Source organism: Drosophila hydei, unplaced genomic scaffold (assembly GCF_003285905.1).
Source record: "Drosophila hydei strain 15085-1641.00,03,60 unplaced genomic scaffold, DhydRS2 tig00000001-arrow-pilon, whole genome shotgun sequence".
Lineage (NCBI taxonomy): Eukaryota > Metazoa > Arthropoda > Insecta > Diptera > Drosophilidae > Drosophila > Drosophila hydei.
The window spans coordinates 11329838-11354558 of NW_022045643.1; the positions used below are offsets into that span (position 1 = coordinate 11329838).

Consider the following 24721-nt stretch of genomic DNA (forward strand, 5'->3'; position numbering starts at 1 on the left):
CGAGTATGAGAGCAGCAGATTGACTCCGTGCACCGCTGCCGCGCTGCACATTAGCAAAAATCTACATGATATTGAGATGCCGATGGCTGATGCTATTCGAACTGTGGACGGTGTGCGCCTGCTTCTTTGGCACATACACCAACACAGCTGAATTCCTGGCCATGAAGAGATCTGCTCATTACGGTGTCAGGAGCGTGTGGCGGCGACGTCCTTAGATACAGATTTCTTATCATTAATTAAACTTAAGCATGTTAGCTACCGTGTTCACAGATATCAGGCGCAGTCTCTCACTCGCTGCCCCAGGCCTCAGGGCCCCAGTCGATTGATCTCGCCCAACTTCTCGGCTGCGGCACACGCCTTATCGCAGACATGCAATCAGCCAGCGCTGGGCATTCCCTCGCCCTGCTGCCATGCCAGGGGCATACGAGGCTGAGCGACTTTATTTGTGATCCACACTCGAGCAACTCCATTGAGCTGAATATTTGGAAACCTTATTTTAATTACTTGCTCTGCAAGCGGAAACAAATTGCCAGCAGCTACGGATAACACATAGATTGTATATCATCAGCATAGACATTAATACTCACACCTCTCTTAGGGCTTGCGCTTTCATTTTGTGTGAAACTGTGTTGATGCATGCGAAAATAAGAGCTAGCATCATTGGGGCTACATAAATCATATATATTCATTTTAGTTAAACGATTGGCAACCAGCTAGAGAGAAAATCTGTCGTCTTTAAGTTGAAAGTCAAGACTGATGTCATATATTTAGGATAGATACTCATCATAGATAGCCATTGGAATGTCTTTGTGTCATCTGCATCTACAGTAAATAACTTTAATAATAATTGGAAGTACTGTAATAATAGTTATAATAATTGTTATACAAAAAATAGTAGTAATAATATTCATGATAATAATAATATCATAATAAGAACCAAGTGAGCATGTTGCAATGAGCATAACCGACTGCATAATACTCGTACAAAGTCTAGGCACAACTAAATTTATTTAAATAAAAATAATTTTCTATAAATATAAATGGACGAGGCTAAGTTTTCCGTCTGCAATGCCTGGTGTATTTAGCACTAAGTTCAAGCTTGGCTAAACATATATATTTTTCTCATATATGTATATATATAATAATTGTACAAAATATGAAGGAATTTGTTACCGATGAACCAAGATCTGATGGGCTATTTAGCTATCTATTTACCTCCACTATCTATCAATACAAAAAGCATCTCATCAGCTGGAGGCGTATATGCGAGTGTAAAAATAATTAAATTTGCATCTAAACACACAGAGAAAGGTGCAAGTGGATTACAAGCGAATATACTCATTTTACTTATTCAAGAAGCTTAATAATAGGAATAATAGGAATAATATATAAAAATACTAATAAACTCAAATCAAGTAAATAGCCATTTAACAAGCTAACATAGTTAAATATTATGGCTTAAATTCTTAAGTAGAAGAGCTCTACACTGAAACTATATTTAGCCAATTTCAGCAAAATTTAAGCAAAATAGTTGAAAATTTGAATTCGACTAGCTAAACATTTTTATGTTGCTGCATGGCAATAAAAAGTAAGTAGGACATATATATATTTTCGACATAAAAGGTGAGATTTGATGTCCAAAAATTGGTGCCCGGGGCACTCGCAGCTGCGCAGCCGTTGTCAACAATGTAATTTATCAGGCAAGCGACATAATTACCTGCCACTTATGGCAATAAAAAAACGTCCAGCCCATGGCAGAGACCACAAGACCGGGACTCGGTGTGTGCTTGTGTGTGTGTGAAGTGGCCAGGAGTTGCATTCAAATGCTGTCCACAGCCAACGGCAGCAGCAGCAGCAGCAGAAGCAGCAGCAGCCGTGTTGCTAACAGCTGAAGGATTTATGTTCTGACAAAACGCTCCAAGGCGCCAAACAAGTGAGCCAAAGAGAAGAAGACGACGACGACGCTAGCGAACCGAACCGATAGATTGATCGTCCGTCGGGCGGTGTCCGGCACTGGGGCGGGCAATGGGGCGTATGTGCTATGAAATTCCCGCCGCTGTGGTAGCCAACGTTTAGCGCCTTCCGCGAGTTGTTGCAACTGCAACCGCAACTGATTCCCACACCAGCTGCGGCAGCTGCGCTTTGATCTGTGTGTGCTAGGAAGCTGTGAAGTGCTTGCAAATCTCTAGCAGGAGCTTCGTGTCGTTGTTGCTGTTGTTGCTGACGTTGCAGTTGCTGCTGGAAGCGTTGACAAGTCACATGAGCATTGTGCTGTGTTGCATGCAACATTGCCCCAATGCGGCTATTGTCTCTGATGCATGCAAGCAGAGGGCGGCTTTGCCTCAGCGCAGCCCGAGCTTGCGCTCTACCAAAGTACGTCCGTGTGTGGCTGGCCCAGGGAATAAAGCAAGGGAGCAACAAGTGAGCAGCAGGCATTCACTTTTACTCAAATTTGTAAGAATTATTAAGGCCAATGCCTGGGCACGTTGAAATTGGGACAAAGGATTACTGAAAGTTTTCATTCTTGAAAATTTGCCAATTACTGTATACTTATTATTTCCTTCCAGCATAGTTCTTTATAATAAAGTCAATTTAGTTTCTTGACTCTCTTTGACTTATTCTCCTGCATGTCTCTCTTTCTTTTCTTGCACCCTTTTTTCGCAGTCTCCCTCTACTGTATCCTTTTTCGTTCGATTCTTTCCAGCTCGATCTCTTTTTTGCTCTCTCTTTGTTGTATTTCTTCTCTCTTTCTCTCTATCTATCTCTCTCTCTCTCTCTGTCTCTCTTTGCCTCTCTATCTCAATCTCCCTCTCTCTGTTCCTCTCTCTCTCTCCCTCCCACTCTCTATCTCTCTCTATCTATTTCTTCTCTCTTCTCCCTCCCTTCCACCCTCTTCGCTTTGATCCATATCCGCTTATCTTTATAATTCCAACTATTCAATATCTTTTGGAAATCCAGGTCTGACAAACTGTTGAGACTACTTGGCAAGAGAATTTATATCTCACCTACCACAAAATCTCAGAAGTAAGTGCAACAGCCACACCTACTGTCGTCCATTCAGATCAGAGTAATTCCAGTGGCTTCATAAATTTAGCTTGAAGACCGCTAAAAGCAATTTGATTTTAAGAGACTATGAAACAGTGGATTATGTGTCAGTAAACTATGGTTAAGAGTCATCGAAGCTATCAAATTATTGGACTGCTCTCAGCTTCAATTAAGCCACTTTAAGTTAGAGTCAGCTACAAAACGTTTGCTAATAAACAGTTATTTGCTAGGCCTGGCCTAAAATGTCTACGAATCTTAATTGAATGTGCCTTACGTGCATATTTCAATTGCAGCATATTCGATATTCTAGTTTCAAATTCATGGACTGAATTTGACTTTGACCTCGCAATGATGCAATGAACTCACCTGTTCGGGCTATCATTTTGCCGTTAGACTCTGCTCTGTGGCTGACTTCCTAAGGCAACAAGACACAAGAAGCGAAAAACAAACAAACACAGCAGCCAGACAAATTCATATTTTATTGGCTCTGACCATGCCCGGTGAGGCAGCATTAACAAACAATGCGCCAGCAGCAACAGCAACAACAACAACAACAGCAACATCAACAGCAGCCACAACAACAACAACTGCAACAGATCAATGCAAAGCAAATATTTTCACTCGATGGCTTTGCTGTTGCCTAATCTGAATTCAGCTTCTGGTTGCATGGCCATTGTATTTTCTGTTGTTGTTGTTGTTGTAGCGAAGCAAATAGCATTTTGAACATAATTTTCATATGTCGGCCTGGCAGTTATAATCACGTTCACAGCTCGTTAGCCAAAAGGCAACCACAACCCACCTGTAGCTGCTGTGGCTGTTGAGCTGTTGAGCTGCCCGTTTGGCCATAATTGTCCGGGCCACATATCGTACATAAGAGGCCATCAGCATCATCATAGCCATATTGACCATTAGCCGAGTGCGTTTGCATTTGTGCATCTTCATCGATTTCACCACTTGGCGCGCGGCGCGCATAATTGGCCAAGCCGGGTCAACACAGCCACAGGCAACAGAGGCAACACAGGCAACACGGCCAACACAGCCAACAGAGGCTGCAACACGATTTTTTTCGCTGATGATTACCGATATTGCCAGGCAGTGAGAAATGCGTTGGATGCGTGGAAAACTTTTGCCACAGCGGCACATTTTCCTTCCCAAAAAAACTCTGCTGAAAATATGCACTTGCCAGCGCTTGGCAGGAATTCCCATTCGTATAACGAAGCATTCGAGCACCCGCGTGCTATGCGGCACGAAATGGAAGCGGGTTTGCACCCGCAGTTCAAATTTCTGTCCACAAAAATAACAAAACAACAGAAAAAATACTCTAAATTGTATGTAAACACAATGCTAAAATTTAACTAACATATTAATCACTCAGTTTAGGCAAGCCATAGAAATGATTTCATTCTAAATAAAAAGCTTTGGTTATACAGACAATAACTTACCAATATATAGATAATAGTGTAATCATCTGTCTGAATTCGTTTATTTTTTATACCTGTTATTAAAAACTAATTTTCTTATTTAATGTGTCTATTGCAGTTCAAATTTGGCGCCACTTGCGCTCAGCTGTAAGATTACAGCATTGCCAGCTAACTAGCCGATCTGGCAGCACGGTTCGCCACCATAAACAGATCGTGTGGCAACCCTGCGCACGCCTGTTACACAACAACAGTTAGCTCTGTTAACATGACTGTTAACCGTGTTGCTGCTGCTGCCGGCCAAGCAATAGCAATGTACCAATACTAATAGACTTCCCCACCAACAACGCCGACGCCAACGCCGACGCTAACGCCGACGTTGGCAGTGAAAGCTCTAGCCAAGCGCCGCTTGCTGTTGGTTGTTCCAGCATTGCAACCTCAGTCGCTGTTCATTTTCTAACGGTAACGGGTTTGCTGCGTGCCGTCGAAGCCAAAGCTTACGTCGCCGTTGCCGCCGTAGCTTTCTGCTACACAAACAATAATAATAAAAAAAGCGCTAGACGAAATAATAATAGTTACTAATTGGCTGCCATTGTTGCTTCTGCTACTGTTATTCTGTCTGTTTCTAGTGCTTGTTTAAAATTAATAGATTTCTTATCAGAAAAAAAGGAAAAAACTAGCAGTGCCATAAAAATAAAAATAAATTTACAACGAAAATCCTTAGTACACACACTCACACACAGACGCACAAGTCGCGTGCTGTGGTTGTGTGCGTGCGTGTATAGAAATGCTTCAGTGCAGCAAGTTTTAGCGCATGCGCCTTCGTCCCCCCCTCAGAAAGTCGCTGCCAAGTTTTTGCATTAATTGTTTTCCGTCGAGCCAAAAAGCATTTAAATTTACCAACACTGCGAGCGGAGAAGTTAAGGTAAGGGGCGGGCATGATTTGTTTATTAATTTACAAACGTTTATAGGCTAGGCTCTGACCAAGCGCAACGCTGTCGGCTACGCCGATGTCATCGGCGTCGTTTGTTTGACATATCCCCTCAACCTACCCTCGCACCTAACAGCCACCCACAGCCATACAACCAGTTAAACCAGCCAGCAAGCTAGCCAGCCGACCGACCGCCCGCCCGCCCATCAACCATGCTCCACCTACACCCGCACATTTACTACGCGCGCTTGCCGAAAAGCTTTTTCCAGTTGTGCTGTGCAGCGTTGTCTGACATTAGCGTAAGCTTTTTCTTTCATTCAAGTTGCTGGAGCGTCGTCGCTGTCGACGTCCACAGCAACAGCAACGTCGACGTCAGCGTCGTTATGTTGCGTGAAAGTTAATTCCGTTTACTATCGGCATTCATCAACATCATCTGCGGCGCTGTCGCTAGCGCTGTCGTTGGCGTTAGCGTTGGCGTTGGCGTTGCCACTTTGCCATCATACGTCCCCGCCCCCCGCCTGCTCTTACCCCCACCACCTGTCAAAGCGCTATCCTTCGCCCAGCGTCTTTTTGCCGGCATTAGCATTAAGCATTTAAGTCATAATTGACATGCATTTGACGATGTGTGCTGACAGATAACTGTAATTTCTTTCTCTTTGCCGCAATGCTTTATATAATGATTCCAAGGCTTAAGTATGTAATGAAAGCTGTTAAAACTGCGAATATGCGAGCATAAATAAACACTTAAGCTAAATGTGGCCTCAGGACATTCGACTTGGGTTGCTTTTAATATGAAATACAGTTTTATTTACGACGATTTTATTTTGTAATCCCCCCACATCAGTGGCAGCTATTAGAAGAGCTTCCCATACTTCGACAGCATTTATATCTCTAAGGTCACTTTCAAATTCAACGTGTAAATTACATTTGAAAGAACATAATCCGCTTTTTGGCTTAGCATTTGCAGGAAGACAGAAGCCCAAATTGCGCTCGACTTAAACTTAATCAGAACGTCGTGCAATTACTTGCATTAGGGAATGGGAGCATTGCGCTCGTTCGCATCATTCAGTTAGCTCAACTTCTGCTTGCTGCTGCCTCGTTGCGCTCCTCCTCAGCCCATGCACCTTTTGTCATTACGCCTTTCATCAGCTCGCAGTGGAGCTGAGGGTTGAGCTGAAGCGGCGCAAGAAAGATATTGCACTTAAATTGCACTTAATGAAGCTGCATCATCACATTTTGCATTTCAACCAGCCAACCAGACGCCTCTGCCTGCTCCGTCTCTCCGGCTCACCGCCTCTGCTGCTTGTTAGCCCTCATTCATGGCGTACGTGAGCAGATTCTTGACTTTTGTGGAACAATGGCAGCCACTTGCATTCAACAGACAAATGAGTGGAAATTATGCCAAGACACTGGCAATTAATAAGTGGAAAAGGCGACGTCGTGATGACGTTCTTGCACACCTGCCTTTCACAAAGATTACAGACGCTCGAAATCGCACAGCTGCACAGTTCCATCTGTCTGTATTCGCCTGATTTGGGGAGTGGGCGTGACGCTGAGTGTTTGCCAGCGGCAGTTCACAATAATAATCCCAACATTGGTTACAATCAGCACTTGGTAATTGTTATGGGGCAACTCGCCCCAACGTGCCATGCGCCAGTGTTCAACTAATCTACATAAACTGGCACGAAAGGCTTGCTGCCATTCTGGAATTGAGCAAACACACACGCCCACACACACAGAGCACAATCAATATAAACGCATTTTCATAATTAATCAATGCTGAATAATTTGTCAGGTCGGGTCAGGTCAGTTCGGCATGTTGACATGGGGTAGATGGGAACTTCAATTGGGTCTGTGTAGAAATCTGAATAAACACGTGTGTGCGACTGTGAGTGTGCGTGTGTGTGTGTTGTGTGTGTGTGCGTGGTGTGTGTGCGTGTGTCTGTCTCTCAGGTTTGTTTTTGGCTTTTATGGCGGCTTTGCGGTTACCCACATAGCATATATAAATATGAAAACGCAATAGCGGACTTATAAGTGGACGAGCATGGGTGCCAATAACAATAATAACAACAACAACAACAGGAAAAACACCTATAATAATATCGAGAAAAAACAAGTTGGCTAAAGCTCAATTGCGACTAATAAAGAAACTGAATCAAATTATTTTGGTTGGGCTTGGCAAGAATTCAGAATTATTTGGAATCCGAACTGAAGTTGAGAACAAATTTACCGAATATAAGATTTATTTAATCTGCAATTATATTCTAACTACCTATTATTACACATTTACTTATTTACATTACATATTTAAGAAACGAATTTCGAATTAGAAGTTAAATATAATAATATATTAGAAGTATAAAAAAAATTGAAGCTTAAAGAAATAGTTTTTACAAATAAATCTAGCACGATTATAGATATATTAAGATAAAGTACAGATTTGAATATGGAAACGATATAGCTTTGTTGTCGTATGTCATTATAAAAGTATTTACCGTGAAGTTAGTGGGGTTCAAATAGTGGACCTCATGACATATTTATTTGAATGCTCTTTAATATATGCAGAAAGAGAAAGAGCGAGAGTGAGGGAGAGACTAAGAGAGAGGAAGCATGTGAGAGAGAGAGATAAATATTATTAAATATTAATATTTATATAAAGATATGTTTATTCAGTTTCATAATATATATATTAATGTTTTACTTAAATTATATTTGTCTGCTCTATTTAAAAGTCTAACTAATGATTTTCCTTCCATTAAGAATACAAATAGTAGAAGCAGAAAATATGTCAATTTATATATTGTATTATTATTCACATAATCAGAAACCTCTTATATATTCAATCCAGCTAAGCTTCCATTAGTGCAAAGACTAAAGTCAATTTGAGTTTCTCTTTAAAGAAAACCCAAACTAAGCCGACTAAATGAGCAAAGCATCAGCGCAGGCTGCACCCACCCCTGCGTGCGTGTGTGTATGTGTGTGTGTGTGGCATTATGTATATTTAAAGATCATTAGTGTACAATTTATAACTATATGCGGTACATTATGTAGATGCTTTATATAAGCATATATCGATTGCCACCAGTTGAGCGAGCTGCCTGCTTAGTGCGCACATCGACGGCAATGCCAACGCCGCATTGTTAAGAATGATTAAGAGGCAAGCCACACGGATTGGCTCATGGCTGTTGGCTGTTGGCTGTTGGCTGTGGGGCGCTGGCGGCGGCAGAGATTGCGTGGACGCGAAGTGCTTGGCATCGCACTCTCACTCCAACTTCAACTCCATGCCACCCAAACGTTGGCCGGTGGCAAGTGCCTGTTGGTGTCAAGGCCAAGCGTTAGCACCATGTGGTTGAAAGGTTGTGTGTGTGTGTGTTGTGTGTGTGCCGTGTGTGCTTGTAATTATCGAAAAATAATGGAACTCGTATAGGAATAGTTGAACAAACAATATTTTTACTTGACATCCACTTTGCAAATAGTCGTGAGACACAGGAAATATTATTTGTGGACCTTTAAGAGTTACTTAAAATATTTATGCTAAATATTAAAATTATTTCCATAAACTTTGCCAGTGTTTGTTGTCATTATAAGAAGCGCATAGAAGAGTCGGGCTTAGGATATATAAAGTGTAAGAAGAATAAAGAGAATTTAAATAATGCATTTATTTTATGAATATTTATCTTGATTATACTCTAACAAATGAATTTACTTTTACATGGAATATTAACTCAATTTTCGTATAGGAAAACTTCATTTTAGTTACCTTAAAGATAGCCCGATATTAGATTGTCAAAGAAATCGATCCACTTTTGCTTCATTTGCGGCAGTTGTGGGCGAACTCAATCAGATGTTATCCAGCTAAATGCATTACGGTCTCAGCTATATGTAGCTGGCAGTGTGCTTGTTACATGCGAGTGCATAAAGTCAATTGAACCGATTTATCTATAGAGCAGATTACAGAAGGAAACCGCAAAAAAAAAAACGTTTGCCAAGGTTGACATCAAATTAATGGTAGCAAATGGCCAGTATGAGGATGAGGACAACGCAATTGGGTGCCAGCAGCAGACATGACCGTAATGAAGCAAGGACTATACGCAAACATGTGCACACACACACACACACACGCACACATTCCGCGAATGCTCGCGACTGAAGCAGCAAAGGAGCAAGCCATAAATATTTTTCGAAATAAATTCTCGTTTACAAATTATGATTTTATGACTTTTTGATGGCGTTGCCACAAAACTTCCCACACACACACACGTATCTATATGTATATATGTATATATAGATACATATATGGCTGAGTGGTGTTGGTGTTGGGCTTGGGGCGAAGTGTCGTGGCAAACACTTCAAGGCAAACGTTTGCGTATTTATTGCCTCCCCTCGCGCTCTTCATTGCACACACAACCCACACACACACATACGTATATCAATACAAAAACATCCCAGTGCTGAAATGCTTCACATATTTTACATTTTTTTGAAAGAAAAAAATTAGCACAAAAAACGCAACGCAGCAATGAAAAACTTTAAAACAAAACTCAAAAAAAAAACGTTAAAAAAACGCTATTACTGAAAAGCGCGCATAAAAATTTCGAGTTGAATGCAAGTTGCAAACACATGAGTGTGTGTGTGTGTGTGTGAGAGAGAGAGAGTTTTTGTGTTTGCTGCAGCAGCTGCTGCCATTTCCCAGGCTTTTCATTTCGCCTCTTTTTGTTGCCTACTTTTCGGGGCCGCATAATTTATGGCCGCCTAGCATTAAATTAGCCAAAGCGCAGCATGAAAAATTGCCCCGCAGTCGGCAGACGGCTCCGGCGACAAGCTACGTCCGGCGCTTATTAAGCAGCCAAACACAGCCAAAAAAGAAAAAGGAAAACAACAACAGCAACAGCAGCAAAAATAAACAAAAGCAACCTGCCAACGCAGTGAAACATTGTTTATGCCGCAAGCTATTAATATTTCGATTTGATTTTTGGATTGCCGCACGGACTTCGTCTAATTAGTCACAGCGCGTTGATTAGTCGGCTGCTCGGCTGAAGGTGCTAACAGGCTCAGCTGCTAGCGGCGTTAAGCGGCACAGTCTGCCAACGTGCGAGGGCTGCCATGAATGTTGTAGCGTTATATATATATGTCCTGAAACACTTGACTCATTAAGATACTGTTTGAAAAGCTTAAAGACCGTTATGATATCGAGGCAGCTGTCCTCTGAAATACCTGAGAGACTGAACTATCAAGAAGTAAGATACTTGGCTATAAAGTGTCGTCAGATATTGTTGGCTCATGCTGCTTGGCTTGGCTTGACATCACAAGCTTAAATTAAAACTTAATTGGAAGTTCATTCATTCCTTGCTGAATGCCACTCTGATCTACTGATAAAATTCTTGTTGTGCAGTGTAATCGGCGTAGCCAAACAGCACTCAGCTAAATATCATTTGTTATAAATTATAAATAAATATTTTATAAATTATATAAAAAGTTCAGCTATTTAAGAAGACTTTCACTAAACTTTGGTTCGGTCTTAGCCAAAGGCTCTGTCAGCTAGTTACTTTGAATGTTGTAAGCTCTACATATTTGCCGTGCTTTCAATAAACAAAAATATATATATCTTTTAGCTAGTTAGCTATGTAAGTGGATTTCATTATTTTGTAGAGCACAAAAGGTATTTTTTATTCACTGGCTCTATTATCTTTTGCCTTCTGCTTACCTGGCAGGTAGCGCTCCATTCTTTTATATGTTAAAGCTCATTTATAACTTGCGTAAGTTGTAAAAGCTTTTTTTTTTTTAAATAAAAATGGAAAGAAAAAACTTTCTCAGACAATAAAGGATAAAGTCTTTTATTGTGGTTTTTCATAAACTTATATTTTATGCTTACCTGCTTGAATTTAACTTGCGCCTTAGCTACTATTAGCTGAACAGCTTGATTAAAGTCATGTTCATATATTATGCACTTTATATTGGGCTGATTCCTCAAACAGCCCCAATAAATTACAAAAACTCTCTGGCTGCGTGGGTGTGTGTGTATTTGCTTATGTTTACTTACAATTATGAGTGTGTTGTCATCTTCGTCGTCATCTTCAACTCCGGCGTGCACGTCTCCATTTCCATGCCCGACGCCTTCGTCGTCGTCGTGTTCATTGCCGTCTCAAGGATTCGCACACTTGGCGCTTTTCAAAAAGTTTTTGCCAGCCCTTGCCTAAGGGGTTGGAGGGGGGAACAGTGCCAAGGAGTATGCAAGCATTGCAATAATAATTACAAATGTTGCACAATAAATTGCAAAGTAAACAGACTCAGGCGACGATGACGTCGACGTCTGCTAAGGCAGCGACAGAGGCAGCGACAGCGGCAGAGACCGAGTGCAGTGGCAAAATTACTTCCTGCTCAAGCGTCAGCGGAAATGTACATACAAATGCCACACACACGCAGAGCGAGAAGGAGCTGATGTCTGCCTGCCCCAAGCTGTGTTTATTGAGGTTGGGCCAAAGGAGGCGAGGCGGGGTGGGGCGGCGCACAGGGGAACAGTCACTTGTCAAAAACAAAATCAGACAAAAACTCCCCCCGCGGCGGCGACAAGATGCGTAATTGCAACTGCTGCTGCTGCTGCTGCTGCTGCTGGCGACTGTTGCTGCAAAGGATGTGAATGTGCCGGATGCACAGGATGCGCACAATTCGCTGCATTTGCATTCCATCTATTCGTCTCTCACTCCAACTCCTTTTGGCTGTTCTACTTCTTCTTGGAGCTGGCCCTGCGCGTGGAATGCAATAAATCGTGGCCAGAAAACAATGACAAATGCTGTGGCGTCCTGTCCCAAATTTGCGGTTGCCTTGCGGACACTTCATTTGAGATCCGTTAAGACCCAATTGTTTTCACCTCTGACAGCCGCCTGTCTAAATTAATATTGAGTTGACTAATGCTCTCTGGCAGCGCAAGGAAATTAAGGTGTCAATGTGCCCAATCCAGCATGGGGCATGAAATGGCAAAGGAAATCGTTATATTTCCATTACTTTCCTCTCTTTTATAGACTGTTATTTCAGAAGATTTGTGATTTGTGATTGTGAGAGAGAAGGTGAAATAGCATAGAGTGTAGGAATTAGTAGAAATAATTATGAGAGTTAAGTGATGAGCAAAGTTCATAAAGAGAAGAAAGAGAGAGGGAGAATGAGTGACAAAGAGACAGATAGAGTGAGACAAAAAGAGAAATAGAGAGATAGAAAATGCAAAGTATGTGCTAGAGGAAATATATTACAATACTAAGACATCACATTACAGTATAAATAAAAGGAAAGAGCTGTGATTTACAGAGGGAGAGGCAGTAAGGTAAGGCAAGAGATTGTGATTAAGTGTAGGTAAGGAAGAAGGAGCGTTGACATTAGGTAAAAGTAATGGAGTTTCTTTTAAATAAAAATGGGGTTAGCTAGAAAGCGAAGCAGTTATGGAGAGAAATAGTAATTGAATTAAGACACGACCAGAGGGAGCGGGAGACTGAGTGAAGACAAATGACAATTTACGTGTCAAAGAGGGGAATTTTAATCGCACAGCAGCAGCCTCAACTGCATATAAGTTATATATTTAATGAAACAATGTGATTTGTATGACAAGTAAACGAGAAAGATATTCCGATAGTTAATCAGTTACACTTCGTTTGCTAATCCATTGATTAAACTTTTTTATTTTAGATTTCACACACGCTGCAATGTAGATTGCTGTGCCAGGCAACCATTGTAAGCTAGCATCATGGTGGAATCGTCGAGTTTGGGGCGCGCGCCGCCTGCGGCACAGCAGCCCATACCGCAGCAGCATTCGCCTTCGCCATCGGGAATGCGCTGCGGCAATCTGGAGACACGCGTGCGTGGTTCCTGGTACCGAGTGATGGTGACGCTGGAAACGGACTTTCTGGCAGTTAGTCTGGACGAGTCATGCGATTCAACGAATCATTCCAGCGACGGCCAATCCACAACACTCAATGGCACGTTGGGGTATGTATATTCAACAGATTCAGAGAGAGAGAGAGAGATTGAAGGAGGGAGAATCGTGATCTGAACTCTTGCAGAAGTAATCACAGTGGCGGAGGAGGTGCCAGCCAGAATGGAACACTGCCTAGCTCAGCCTCGTTACAGGGCATGGTCGTCCAGGATACTGAGCTGGATGGCTCCGTGGGCACTGGCACCGGCAACAACGACAACGGCGATCTTTGCCTGAACAACAACAATAATGCGGACGCCGGTGGCCTGGATATGTGCGATGTACCTGATCATGTGGCCAATCAGAAGCGCCACGTGCGCATCATCAAGTCCGACAACAACGGCCTGGGCATATCCATCAAAGGAGGCCGCGAGAACCGCATGCCCATCCTCATCTCAAAGATCTTTCGAGGCATGGCCGCCGACCAGGCCAAAGGCCTCTACGTGGGCGATGCCATCCTCACCGTCAACGGCGAGGAGCTGCGCGATGCCACCCACGACGAGGCAGTGCGTGCTCTAAAGCGTGCCGGTCGTGTGGTGGACCTGGAAGGTACGTACCCTCAATCCGAAGCAAATGTATAAACATGCTTAATCCTGACATTCTTATTTGCCCAAAACATTTGTCCATAGTTGGCCTGCAGATAGATACAAAAAAGCTAGATAGAACGAGTGAGTGCTCAAAAAGTGCCATTGAGCGAGTGGAGCTAACAAGCACAAAGTTGGTAGCTGGGGCTGTATCAGGCGATACACTGTGCGAAAAGTTGCTGTTGTAAATAGAGAAGCTCAAGAGTAGTTCAGCTGTCTCTATTAGATTCTATATAGCAGCAGGAAACTGTGAGATTTTGGCCAAGTTCTAAAATGTAAAACAATTTTCATTTGCAGTTGACACTCTTGTTTCGCTCAGTGTAGCTGTAACGCTTCATACGTGGGATTAGTCAGTACAACATGGCTAGCTACTGCCGGCTGATGCTGTTGCTGATGCTATTGCTATTGCTATTGCTGCTGATGCTGCTGCAGCTGCAGCTGTGTACTGTTATAAATCCCCCATCAACTCCAACCCACTCAGACCTCAGCCCTCGGCCCGCTGCCTGTTGACTCTTAGCTGTTGACTGCCGTTAGTTGCGCTGGTTTGTTGGCCTGGCTCGTCGGTTCGTTGGTTTGTTTGTTTGCCTTGGCTTGGCAATGAGTAATGAGAAAAGTTTTCTTTCCATTTGATCAAAATGGCCCCAAAATACATAGTTGCTATGCCATTGTGGGCGGCGTGGGCGTGGCAGCAACAGCAGCACCAGCAAAGGCGCAGTTGCCACTGCCGTGCGAATTAAAATGAATGCTACGCACTATATTTTCATCAGCTGAAGTGGCAAGAGGCACAGTGCCTTAAATGCATTACGAACTGATCAACTATCAGATACTCTGCAATATAATCTTCCTATCCAAATAGAGACTGAAGAAGAAGAACTCTCCTCTTCATCCCACGCATTATTTGCTCTGGCTAGAAGTATTTGATATTCGACAAAGCGCTCGCTCCCCCGACAACGATTTACTGCGAAGTGTAGCAACTGCAATAAGCATCAATTAGGCAATTGGCTGTGCCAGACGTGAGACTCGAGTCGAACGACTAAAGTCCAAAGGCAAACAGAACGCATAAACAATGCAATGAACCATGGAGGACAATTTAGCTGCGCTGCGCTGAGCTGTGCTGCGCCAACTTCCATCTGTGTGCAAACACGCACATCGAATGGAGAATTGACTCTGGTGCAGCCAATTCCATTTCCATTTCCATTTCCATTTCCGGCACAGCTGGAAAACAAACAAGTGCTTAAAGGCTGGCTGCAAATATTTAATACCATTTGTAGTTCGTATATCAGAGAGTAGGATTTGGCTTGGCTGGATTTAGTTGCGGCGCAGGCGTTCACTGCGCACACGTTGGCGTCTGAAAGGCTGCTGCTTGGGCTGCTCCACTGCGAGAATGAGGCGTCCGAATTGGGCGCCGGCGGCGTTAATGGGCAGCAGCACTAGGCGACCGCTGGCCAGACCTAAGGCAGCTTCGTTTAGCTCTTGCTCCGCCTCCTCGACCAGCTCCACCTGTGACTCTTCCGCTTCCAGTTCGTTGTCGGGCTCCTCGAGCTCGGGTGCGCCGTAGCTGCTGGCGGGCGTATTGGGCGCTCCGTAGGTGTTGGCGGGTGTGGCGGCCACCTTGAGGGCAACCTCGGTCGTGGGCAGCTCCTCTTCATCGCTCAGCTCAGTCGTCTCGGGCTGCTCCAAGGCAGGCAGATCAGCAACAGGCTGCTGTTCAGCAGCAATGCCATCAATGGCAACAGCTGCAAAATCCTCCGCAGCCTCGCGTACGGGTGGCTGAAAGTCTCGAGCGGGTGCCTGGGCCACCACCTCTACGGTATCATCGCGACTTGCTGGTGGCTGGTTGGGTGGTCCATAAGTGTTGGCCGGTGTGCGCGCATTCACCTGCACCTCCTGCTCCAGCAGCTCGGTGGTGGTGCTTTGCTCTTCTGTGATGCCAAAGTCTTCCACTTCAGTTTTGGCCGTTGCCGCTGTTGTGGTGGCCAGCGGCTCCTCAAGCTTGGGCTGTCTTTCGCTGGGCAGATCGAATGGTATCTTTGGCCGGAAGCCAGCTGCTGGATACGGCGTGCTGGATAGCTCCACTTGACGTTGGCTCTTCAGCTGACGACGCTGCGGCATTGCTAAGCTGGCCACTGCCAGCAGAAGCATCAGGAATATTCCAGCAAAGGTCTTCATTGTTGCTCGTTGAACGATTGTTAACGGTATGTGACTGGCTGCTGTGGGTGCACTTGCTTTTATAGTACATAAACCGGTCAGGCGGGCTGGCAGGGATTCTACATCAGAATTCAGTAATGGTCGCAAGGTCAGCTGCGCTTATATTTCGGCTATGATAACGATAACTCTTGCCCGGCAATGCAAATGGGACACGAGTCGCAATATTTGCGCATTTAAAAACATATCGAAGCCCATCAAAGCAGCCATCAAGCTCAATGTTAACGACGCTTTAATATGAAACAACCTCCACCTCCGCCCTGAGCCCTCTGGGCACGTCCACCTCCATCTCCAGCTCCACCTCCACTTCTACGTCCACGTCCGTTGCGATGCCCATGACGGCTGCGTCGTCATCGCCAACGTGAGTGGCATGCTAGGCAGCTGACGAGCTCGTCGCACATGTCGTTGATCCATTTCGCCAAAGTTTCGTCGCCCCAAAAATTAAGAGCGAATAAATGTCGAGAAACTAATCAAAAGTCATTTGTCGCATTTGCAATGCTCTACTCCATGAGAGATATATATTTATGTTGTGACTAAAAAAATTATCATCATTTGCCAAGGATTTCCATTGACATCAACCTGGTCTAGTCTGGCTTCTAGTTATATTTGTCAACTTGATTTTGCGTTTTTTGTTATTTTTAATTATGTAATTTATTTGCAATAATTTTTAATGAAAAGAGTTCAATTTTAGATACATTTGAATCATTCCCTACTTGCTTTATCAAATGTGGCTAATTTAATATTTTAATTTTAGTTTCAATTATTTTATATTTTGGATATTTCTTAGCATAACTTCCATGCTTAACTCAGAAATTATTTTGTGGTAAATTTAGTTGCGTATCAACAAAGTATTAATTTTTTGGTATTACTTTGTCTTCCTTAACTTTTCCTTATTAAATATTTATTAAACATTGCTAAACTAATTTCCAGACTCTTTTGTTTAGTAAACAGCTAAAGTTCCACCTAAATAAGAGACTTAGAGCTCAAAATATTTTCGTAAAGTGCTCAATAAACAAATTTGTTATTTCAGTTTTATATTAAAGTCAATTCAATAGCAGATTTTTATACTATATAAACATTATTTGATATTATTTAATTTCATAACAAATAAATATTGTTTGTAGAATTTGCTGAGGCAATCAATTTAAGCTTCAGTTTAACTTAATAAAATAAATAATAAAAAAATATAAATAAATATATATTGTTACATATATATTATAAAATAGCATATACATGCATATTTTTTATAAGAAGAATATTTAATATACTTCGGTTCAAACTTTGCTATCTCTATTATCTATATTAAAGCAAGTTCTGAGTTCTATAAGTCCGCATTCTATTATTTATTTACAAATATATCTTTTAAGTTATATTTTTTTAAGTTTGTCATCTTATGTATATTTCGATATTTGATTTATCGTTACAACATCCATGGGTCAGTCAATGTATCCCTTGGCACATAGCGTATGCCAAATGCGCCTTTTGTTATTGCTGTTTGTGTGTGTGCATATTTAGGCAGCTTTCATAATTTGAATGGGGCGGTTCATTAAATTAAATTGGCCCAGATCTATAAGCACGTAAAATGGCACAAGCATCCATTAGCATTACCATGACAATCCCTGGCCAAATCACAGCCAAAAGGGCAATCGCATAGCGTAAATGCTTAACAGCGATCTGCTCCCGCTTGGTTGGGCTGAAGGCTTGTGCTCGGGCTCGGGCTCAGGCTCAGACTTAGCCCTCAACCCTCATGCCTCTGCCGTTGGCTCGAACTTCAATTTACAACTTGGCCAAGTTGTTTGCCAGACTCAGGCGTTCGCCTCTGTTGAGTCGAGTTGGCCGTCGTCGTCTCAGTCGTCTTATTGTAATTTAAATAAGCTGGCGGCTGTAACTGGGATTCTGAGCCCCAACTTTTGCCGTCCAGTTGCACAAAATCCAAACTCCAACTGCCAAATGTCAACGGCAGATTTCGTCGCCCAGGCAAAAGGCGTCGACGACGACGACAGTTGGCTAAGGATTCAGTCGCCCACATCCCTCGCCCTGCCCATTCACACTGCCTGCCTACCAAAAGTCCATTAGCAATGGTTTTTACAGCTTGGCATACTTTTGTGGGTCTGCCAGCCAGCATCTAAAAACCCGCCCAGCCACCGCTCCAACTCTCCTCGCAGCCCCAAACAAATTCTTCTTCCTTTCCGGAACGCAGCGCGTGAGATTTTACTCTAAAAAGTTTGTGCAAAGTTTTAACGCACGATTTGCGAGAGCGCCAGCAACGCCGCCTGCACTTGATATCATATTTGTGCGCCCACTGCCACGCCTACTTTGGCTACTTTCCGGCTTGATTTATGCGGGCGGTCAGGTGCAGCTCCCGCACCGCTTCACGCTGCCTTGCCAAAGGTGTAAAAAACTAATCTCCACTTGCGCTTTATGCAGCTTTTGCTCTATTTTCGGAAACGAGAAATAAAATAAAATTGAAAAAACATTTTACAAATAATTATTTTCAACTTATCTAATTGCTTAAATATTTGTATATAGAGAATGTTAATTTAAACAAGTATTACGATTTCAATTTGAAATATATTTAGCTATTTTTATTAAGTATGATTTTATTTTGAAAAAAGTCTTAAAAAAATTGTAAGTTATTTGCGATGAATTAGTTTTACCAGAAAGATAATCCATCTTAAGTTTTCTGAAATTAGAAAGATGGAATTTGATGTTTTTATATACATAGAATGCTTTTTAAAACAAATATATATTTTTATATTACGATGTTGAAATGTTAAATGTGCTTATAGAAGCTTGGCTGACCAAACCAGAGTATTACTATTTTCAATATTCATATTTCGACAGGTGCATAACATTCAGCTGTTTAAATATACAGTAAATATTGTCATTCAATTATGAATAATTTATCAAAATTGGGCGGAAGTTCCGATTAAATTATTAAGAAATTATTTGCATTGTTTAAGCATTACAAGAGTCTGGATCTTTGGATCTTTAGACATCGAGATGGCAGCAGGACTGAAGAAGACAAAGCAAAGTCAATTCGATGAAAACATTTGAGTTGATTTTGCCAGAATAGCAACGCCCATGTTAAATCGAGTCATTCAGAAATTGAAGCCAGCTACGTTTGCAATTTCCATACAAAATTAAATATATATAGCTTTAAAATAAAATCGGAAACAGGAAAATATATAGCCAGCTTTGTGGGGATATATCAAACCGATAAATTGTTCAGAAATATGTATATAAATGTTTTATAATATTTATTAGTTAAAACCATTCATTACCTTTAACCTGTTACTCCCAATTACCATTAAATTTTAATATGAATTATATATCAAATAGTTTTTTTTAATATTCTTTTATATAAATGTGTAAACAGTTAATAATTGTTTGGATTTGCAGCTGAGTGCAGGTCAGAGCAGGTTATTTACTTGAAGTGTATGTGGCAAAGGTATTAAGACTAGTTTACATTTGGCTTACAGCATTTGCAGTTGAATTGTTTTATTTATGTTTATGTTTGCTTTTATTTTTTCAGTTTTCAGTTTTCAGTTTACAGTTTTCTGTTTTCTGCAATTGCAACTTTATTTACACTGAAATGCAAAAATTTGCACAACTTATTACAGTTGTTATTGTTGTTTCTAAACTTTGTTGGTTTTGTTGTTTGGATTTCAGTGCACTTCAGGCTCAGCTGCTCCCCGCTCCCGTTTCCACGACTTATGTGCCAGCAGCGCCTCACGCTAGGCAACATTTTTTGTGTTTTTTGTTGTTGCCCACTCAGTTGTTTGTTTGCTTGTTTGTCTGTTGGTCGTCGGTTGCATATTTCTATATGTAAATGTTTGCTGAGCTGTGAGCTTAGAGGCAGCGTCCACTCGTAGCCCATTTGGTGCACGTAAATGCCAAGCAATTAGTGAGCCACTGCGAGAGCAGTGGAAGGAGTCGGTGGGGCGCCTGTGAGACGGTTATTTCAGCCCGGTCTGCTCTAATTAGTTGGGGCTAAGCGCACGAATTGAGCCGCACAAAGTGAGCCAGCCTCCGACTCGCCAACCGCAAGGCGCTGCCAACAGTTGGCATTAAGTGTGAAAATTGAATTTCAAAATCACTCGAACGACAACAACGTCGCCAGCGGAAATGTGCAAATGTTGTGGGCGGAAGGCACACACACACTCATGCACCCATGCAGCGGACTCGAGAGCCAGATAAACGAGTATCTATCTACTACAAGCCACCTGCGCTCAGCATTTCCATAGCAGCTGCACAGTGAAGCAAATGTTGTAGAGTTCTAACAAATATTCAGACTATGCTAATTGCGCTATAAATTGAGACAAAATTTTGATTAAAATAATACTTTAAAATATTAAACAATTTATATTTAGATGTACATTTCTTGAGTCTATGGCAAATGGTTATTTAGATTGTAATAATTTTTTTAAGCATGCAACGTCTTGATGTCTTGATCAGCATCGTTAGGCGTATCGGCTTAGCACCGTCTGTCTCTCTGTCCATTTGTACGACTGTGTGCTTCGATGTATTAAGCGAATTATAAATTTGAAATTCTACAAGAAAGTTTTGCTATAGCACGCGCAGTTCAAGTTCATTTCAAACAATCGATAACTTTTTCAATCTCGTTTATGAAATCGATTTAAAAGGAATAGTGCTTCAGTTACTTAAGCTTGCTTAAATCGTTGAGTCTCCAAATTGTTTTACACATAACTTAAAAAAGTTAAATATGTAAAGTAGGTAAATATATGGATTGATCTCAATGGAGCTCAAGCCATCCGGTTACGTAGTTTTATTGTTAACAAATTAATGTTTTAACAAAAAAAAAAAACTTAAAAAAAAGCTATATATATTTAATACCTTAAGACACCCTCCGCAAATATACAGTTTAAATACCCATTCAAGCTCCAACATTTCGAACACCTAACTTACTCTTTAACATTGCTCTAGTTGAGTCCAGGTATCTGGCCCAACCGACTGTATAACTCTTATAATTATTATTGGATTTATTTGTGATCTGTAAGCAAATGAAAATAATAGAGGCATTCCCGTTCTTGGGGTAGTGATACACGCTTTCTTATTCGTATATGTTTTTAAAACTTGAAATGTCTGTGAGATTTAACTACTTTAAAGTCGAAGCATTTATGCTGAATTCAACACCTGGCAATTGATTTGGTGTCAGTGTGCGTGTCTTTGGTCCTGGGCATGTGTGCAAAATCGAATAAAAATGGAGCGGAAACTCTAATGAATTTAAGCCGCAACGTTTGTGTTTGACGCTCAGGCGTCGGCAAGGACTGACTGATTGAATGCTGGCTGGGCTGCTGTGGTTGATGCCATCGCACACACATCCTGATGCACACAGCGGGTGGCACCGCACGGCGGTGGCTCGAATTGCTTTGGCATGCATATTCATGTGCTTCGTGTATTGATGTCTGTATTTGCAGTTAAATTTCTGCGCGAGGTGACGCCCTATTTCCGCAAGGCGAGCATTATTTCTGAGGTGGGCTGGGAGCTGCAGCGCGCGTTCCTCTGCCCACTGGGTCCGGGCGCGCCCACATCTCCGCCAGCACCAACGCCCAAGACAACGCCGCGTGCCGATACGCGCTACATACCGCTGCAGCTGACGCATCTGGCGCGCAATCTCAAGTACATCGATCCGGGTGAGTGGTCCTTGCTGTTTGGTCTTTGGCTAAGCCTAATCCCGAAATTGAACTGCTCTTGGCACTTGCAGAGAACCGCTGCCTGGAGCTCCATTCGCCGGATGGCGTGCACTCGTGCATTTTGCGTGCGGGCGACTCTGCGGAAGCTTTGGTCTGGTTCAATGCGCTCCACTCGGCCATGAGCAGCAGCACGCAGCGCTCCCTGCTCGAGGCGAATCGTGCATTGTCGGCTCTCATCGGGGAGCTCAAGCACATTGGATGGCTGAGCAAACGCCTAAGTGGCGGCGGCGGCAGCTCAGGCAGCGCCGGCGGCGGAGGCGGCAGTGGCGCTGCCAGCGGCGGCAGCGGTACATCCAACAGCGGTGGCGTCGCCGGCGAGGTGGTAAGTGTAAGTTTCCCCTCTTTTGCCAACCCTGAATGCTTAAGCCAAAAAGCCTTTCATCTAATAGAGTCGTTTTTAGACTCGGGCTATAAATAAATAAAATGATAAATTGAAACTGACATTATATTATACAATATTTACAATCCTTTAGCCGAGCGGACGGTCCAGTTCGGAGAGCTCTGACGAAAGCGACAAATGGCTGCCCATTTTTGTGGCAGTCACCGAGCGGGAGTTTCGGGTATACGAGAGCGCACCCTGGTCCGTGGAAGCCTGGAGTCGTCCCGTGGAGAGCTATGCGCTGGCCACAACTCGCCTGGCCGGCGCTGGCAACAACTCCTCCCTAAATGTTAGTAGATAGAGAAGGAGAGAGAGCTAGAGAGGCGGAGTATTCAATAAGCTAATAAACTAAATTTTCCAACCTCACCGCCAACAGGGCCAGCAGACAACGGTGTTTTGCGTGCGCTGCGGCACAGCGCGGGGTGTGCTGGTTTATTGGCTACGCTCGGAGACGCATCGGGATATGGCTGCGTGGGCGCGTGCTCTGGTCCAGGGCTCCCATCAGGCGGTCAATTTGCAGCGGGAGTTCTCGTTTCGCTGCCTCTACCAGGGCAGGCAGTGTCAATTGGTTGTGCACATAAATCGCGGCTTCTTCTTATACGATTGCGGCGGCTTTGCCTCATCGACGCCCACAGCGGCGTCGGCGACCAACAAAACGCAGCTCTGGCAGTTCGCATTCGACAAATTGAAAGGCTCGGCGGATGATGGCGCTCGCATGTTGTATTTGGACTTTGGCGAGGATGGCGAAATTGTGAGTGCCTGCAAATTATTAATTATGCAATTGAACTCATATTCTATCTCCCTATCTCCTTCTATGCAGGAACTGGACATGGAATGCTGTCCAAAGCCCGTTGTATTCGTGGTGCACAATTGCCTATCGGCGAAGGTGCACAATATCGCCTAGGCGGCCTGGCAGTTGGAGCATCTGCTCTTGCAAGCATCAAAGGGAATAATTTGGAGATTGAGAAACAAAAATAATAAATCAAATTTACATTTTTTAATTTTATAAAATATGCTCTCTAGAAAAGAGCAAATTTAACACTTTTCATTTAAGTAATAAGAATCTTGTTTGCTTGTTAAATGGCGCTTGAGGGGATATCCAAGCCAGCAGATGGAGAGTGCGAGTGAGCATTTTGTGCTTCCCGATGGCTAATGGGCTATTTGTAAGTCTAGCAAAACAGAACAAAACAGAATTAAATCAAAGTATAGCAAAGTAGTATCTTTCGAGAAGAGAACTAAATCGAATACCGACAAGCACAAACCAAAACATTTTTACATTGTAAGTAGACGTAAATTCATTTTATACGGGCGTGTGTCATATACACACAAATAATATACCATCTAAATACAAAACACGAGAGGAAATTTATGATGAATGAAATGAAATCCAATTTGAAAACGAATATCTAAATGCAAATCTGATATCTACATTGAATACACACACGTTGAACAATAATTATCGTAATTGTACTTAACTAATTGTATCTTGTATCTAAACGAAGCACACATATCTCGATGTATTAGGCCCTAAAGCATAGCGGAGAATTCGAAATTGTATCGTTCTCATTAAAATACCTACTATCAATTCATATACGAGAACTCTCAGACATTTCCTAACCCACTTTTCTTGTACAACATCGATCGATCATACGCAATTATTATACATTAAACCAACATATAAACATCACATATTCGTTCTATGAAATTAGAAATTTCGCTAAAAATTGAAAATAAAAAAGAACACAAGTCCCCACAACAACCAAGAAAATCAACATAGAATCATAAACTTAAGACGTACAATATGTATTTTTAACATAAGTAGTGTTGAATCTTCGATAATAAACTTATATATATACATAATACAAACAACATTTGCATATTTCTATGGGGTTTTTCCTTACACATTTGGCTTCATTTCAGCTAAGTAAGCTTTGCACCCAGCTTGATTTTATACCTGGATATGTCGGTAAAATAAAGTCGCTTCAGGCTTCAAAGCTTATCAAGTCGTCAGGCTCAAGGACATAAGTTTGCTGGTTACCAACTTTAGTAAGGTGCAAGCCGCCAAAAAGTCAGCAAGTTGTCTGCATTGCCATATGAAGAGCATTCCGTTGTAACAGCATCATCCACCGCAGCTGGGTCGGCTTAGTCTTGCAACTCTTTTTAAACTTTGTTCATTTGAGAATTACTTGGTTAAAGTTTGGAAAGCAAAAGCAATAATAATTTTAATAATAATTTCTCTTGCTTAAGAGTTCAAGCCACGTTGTTGATTACAAACTTGTGCATCCAAAAGAGTCTTATGTTTCTTTTGACTTTTTATTGATTAAGAAACAGGAAACTAAATTTGTATTTTAAGCGTGTTTCAGCGATTGAGGAAATCGATTTTGATGACTGCAAGCGGCACTTCAAGAGATTTTATTGAGTTCGAATTAAAAGGAAGCTGCTGGACAAGCAACGTTTGATGTTAAGAGTAAAATCTAATCTT

General features: G+C 42.3%; 2 protein-coding genes across 3 annotated transcripts; one reads left to right on the forward strand and one right to left on the reverse strand.

Annotated features, from left to right (window-relative positions):
* Positions 1 to 5179: 5179 nt before the first annotated feature.
* On the forward strand, positions 5180 to 24031 carry LOC111600981 (beta-1-syntrophin). Of its 2 annotated transcripts, none has more exons than XM_023317370.2 (8): positions 5180 to 5388; positions 13069 to 13368; positions 13443 to 13903; positions 21585 to 21800; positions 21872 to 22188; positions 22334 to 22528; positions 22616 to 22990; positions 23060 to 24031. In XM_023317370.2, the coding sequence occupies exons 2-8, from the start codon at positions 13127 to 13129 to the stop codon at positions 23141 to 23143; spliced, it is 1890 nt and encodes a 629-aa protein (XP_023173138.2). In that variant the 5' UTR covers positions 5180 to 5388; positions 13069 to 13126; the 3' UTR covers positions 23144 to 24031. The 2 variants fall into 2 exon arrangements, with proteins under 2 accessions (XP_023173138.2, XP_023173139.2); XM_023317371.2 differs by having other exon boundaries at positions 21872 to 22182.
* On the reverse strand, positions 15247 to 16223 carry LOC111601000. Its single transcript, XM_023317396.2, has one exon. It carries the CDS (start codon positions 16105 to 16107, stop codon positions 15247 to 15249), a length of 861 nt encoding a protein of 286 aa, XP_023173164.2. The 5' UTR covers positions 16108 to 16223.
* Positions 24032 to 24721: the final 690 nt, after the last annotated feature.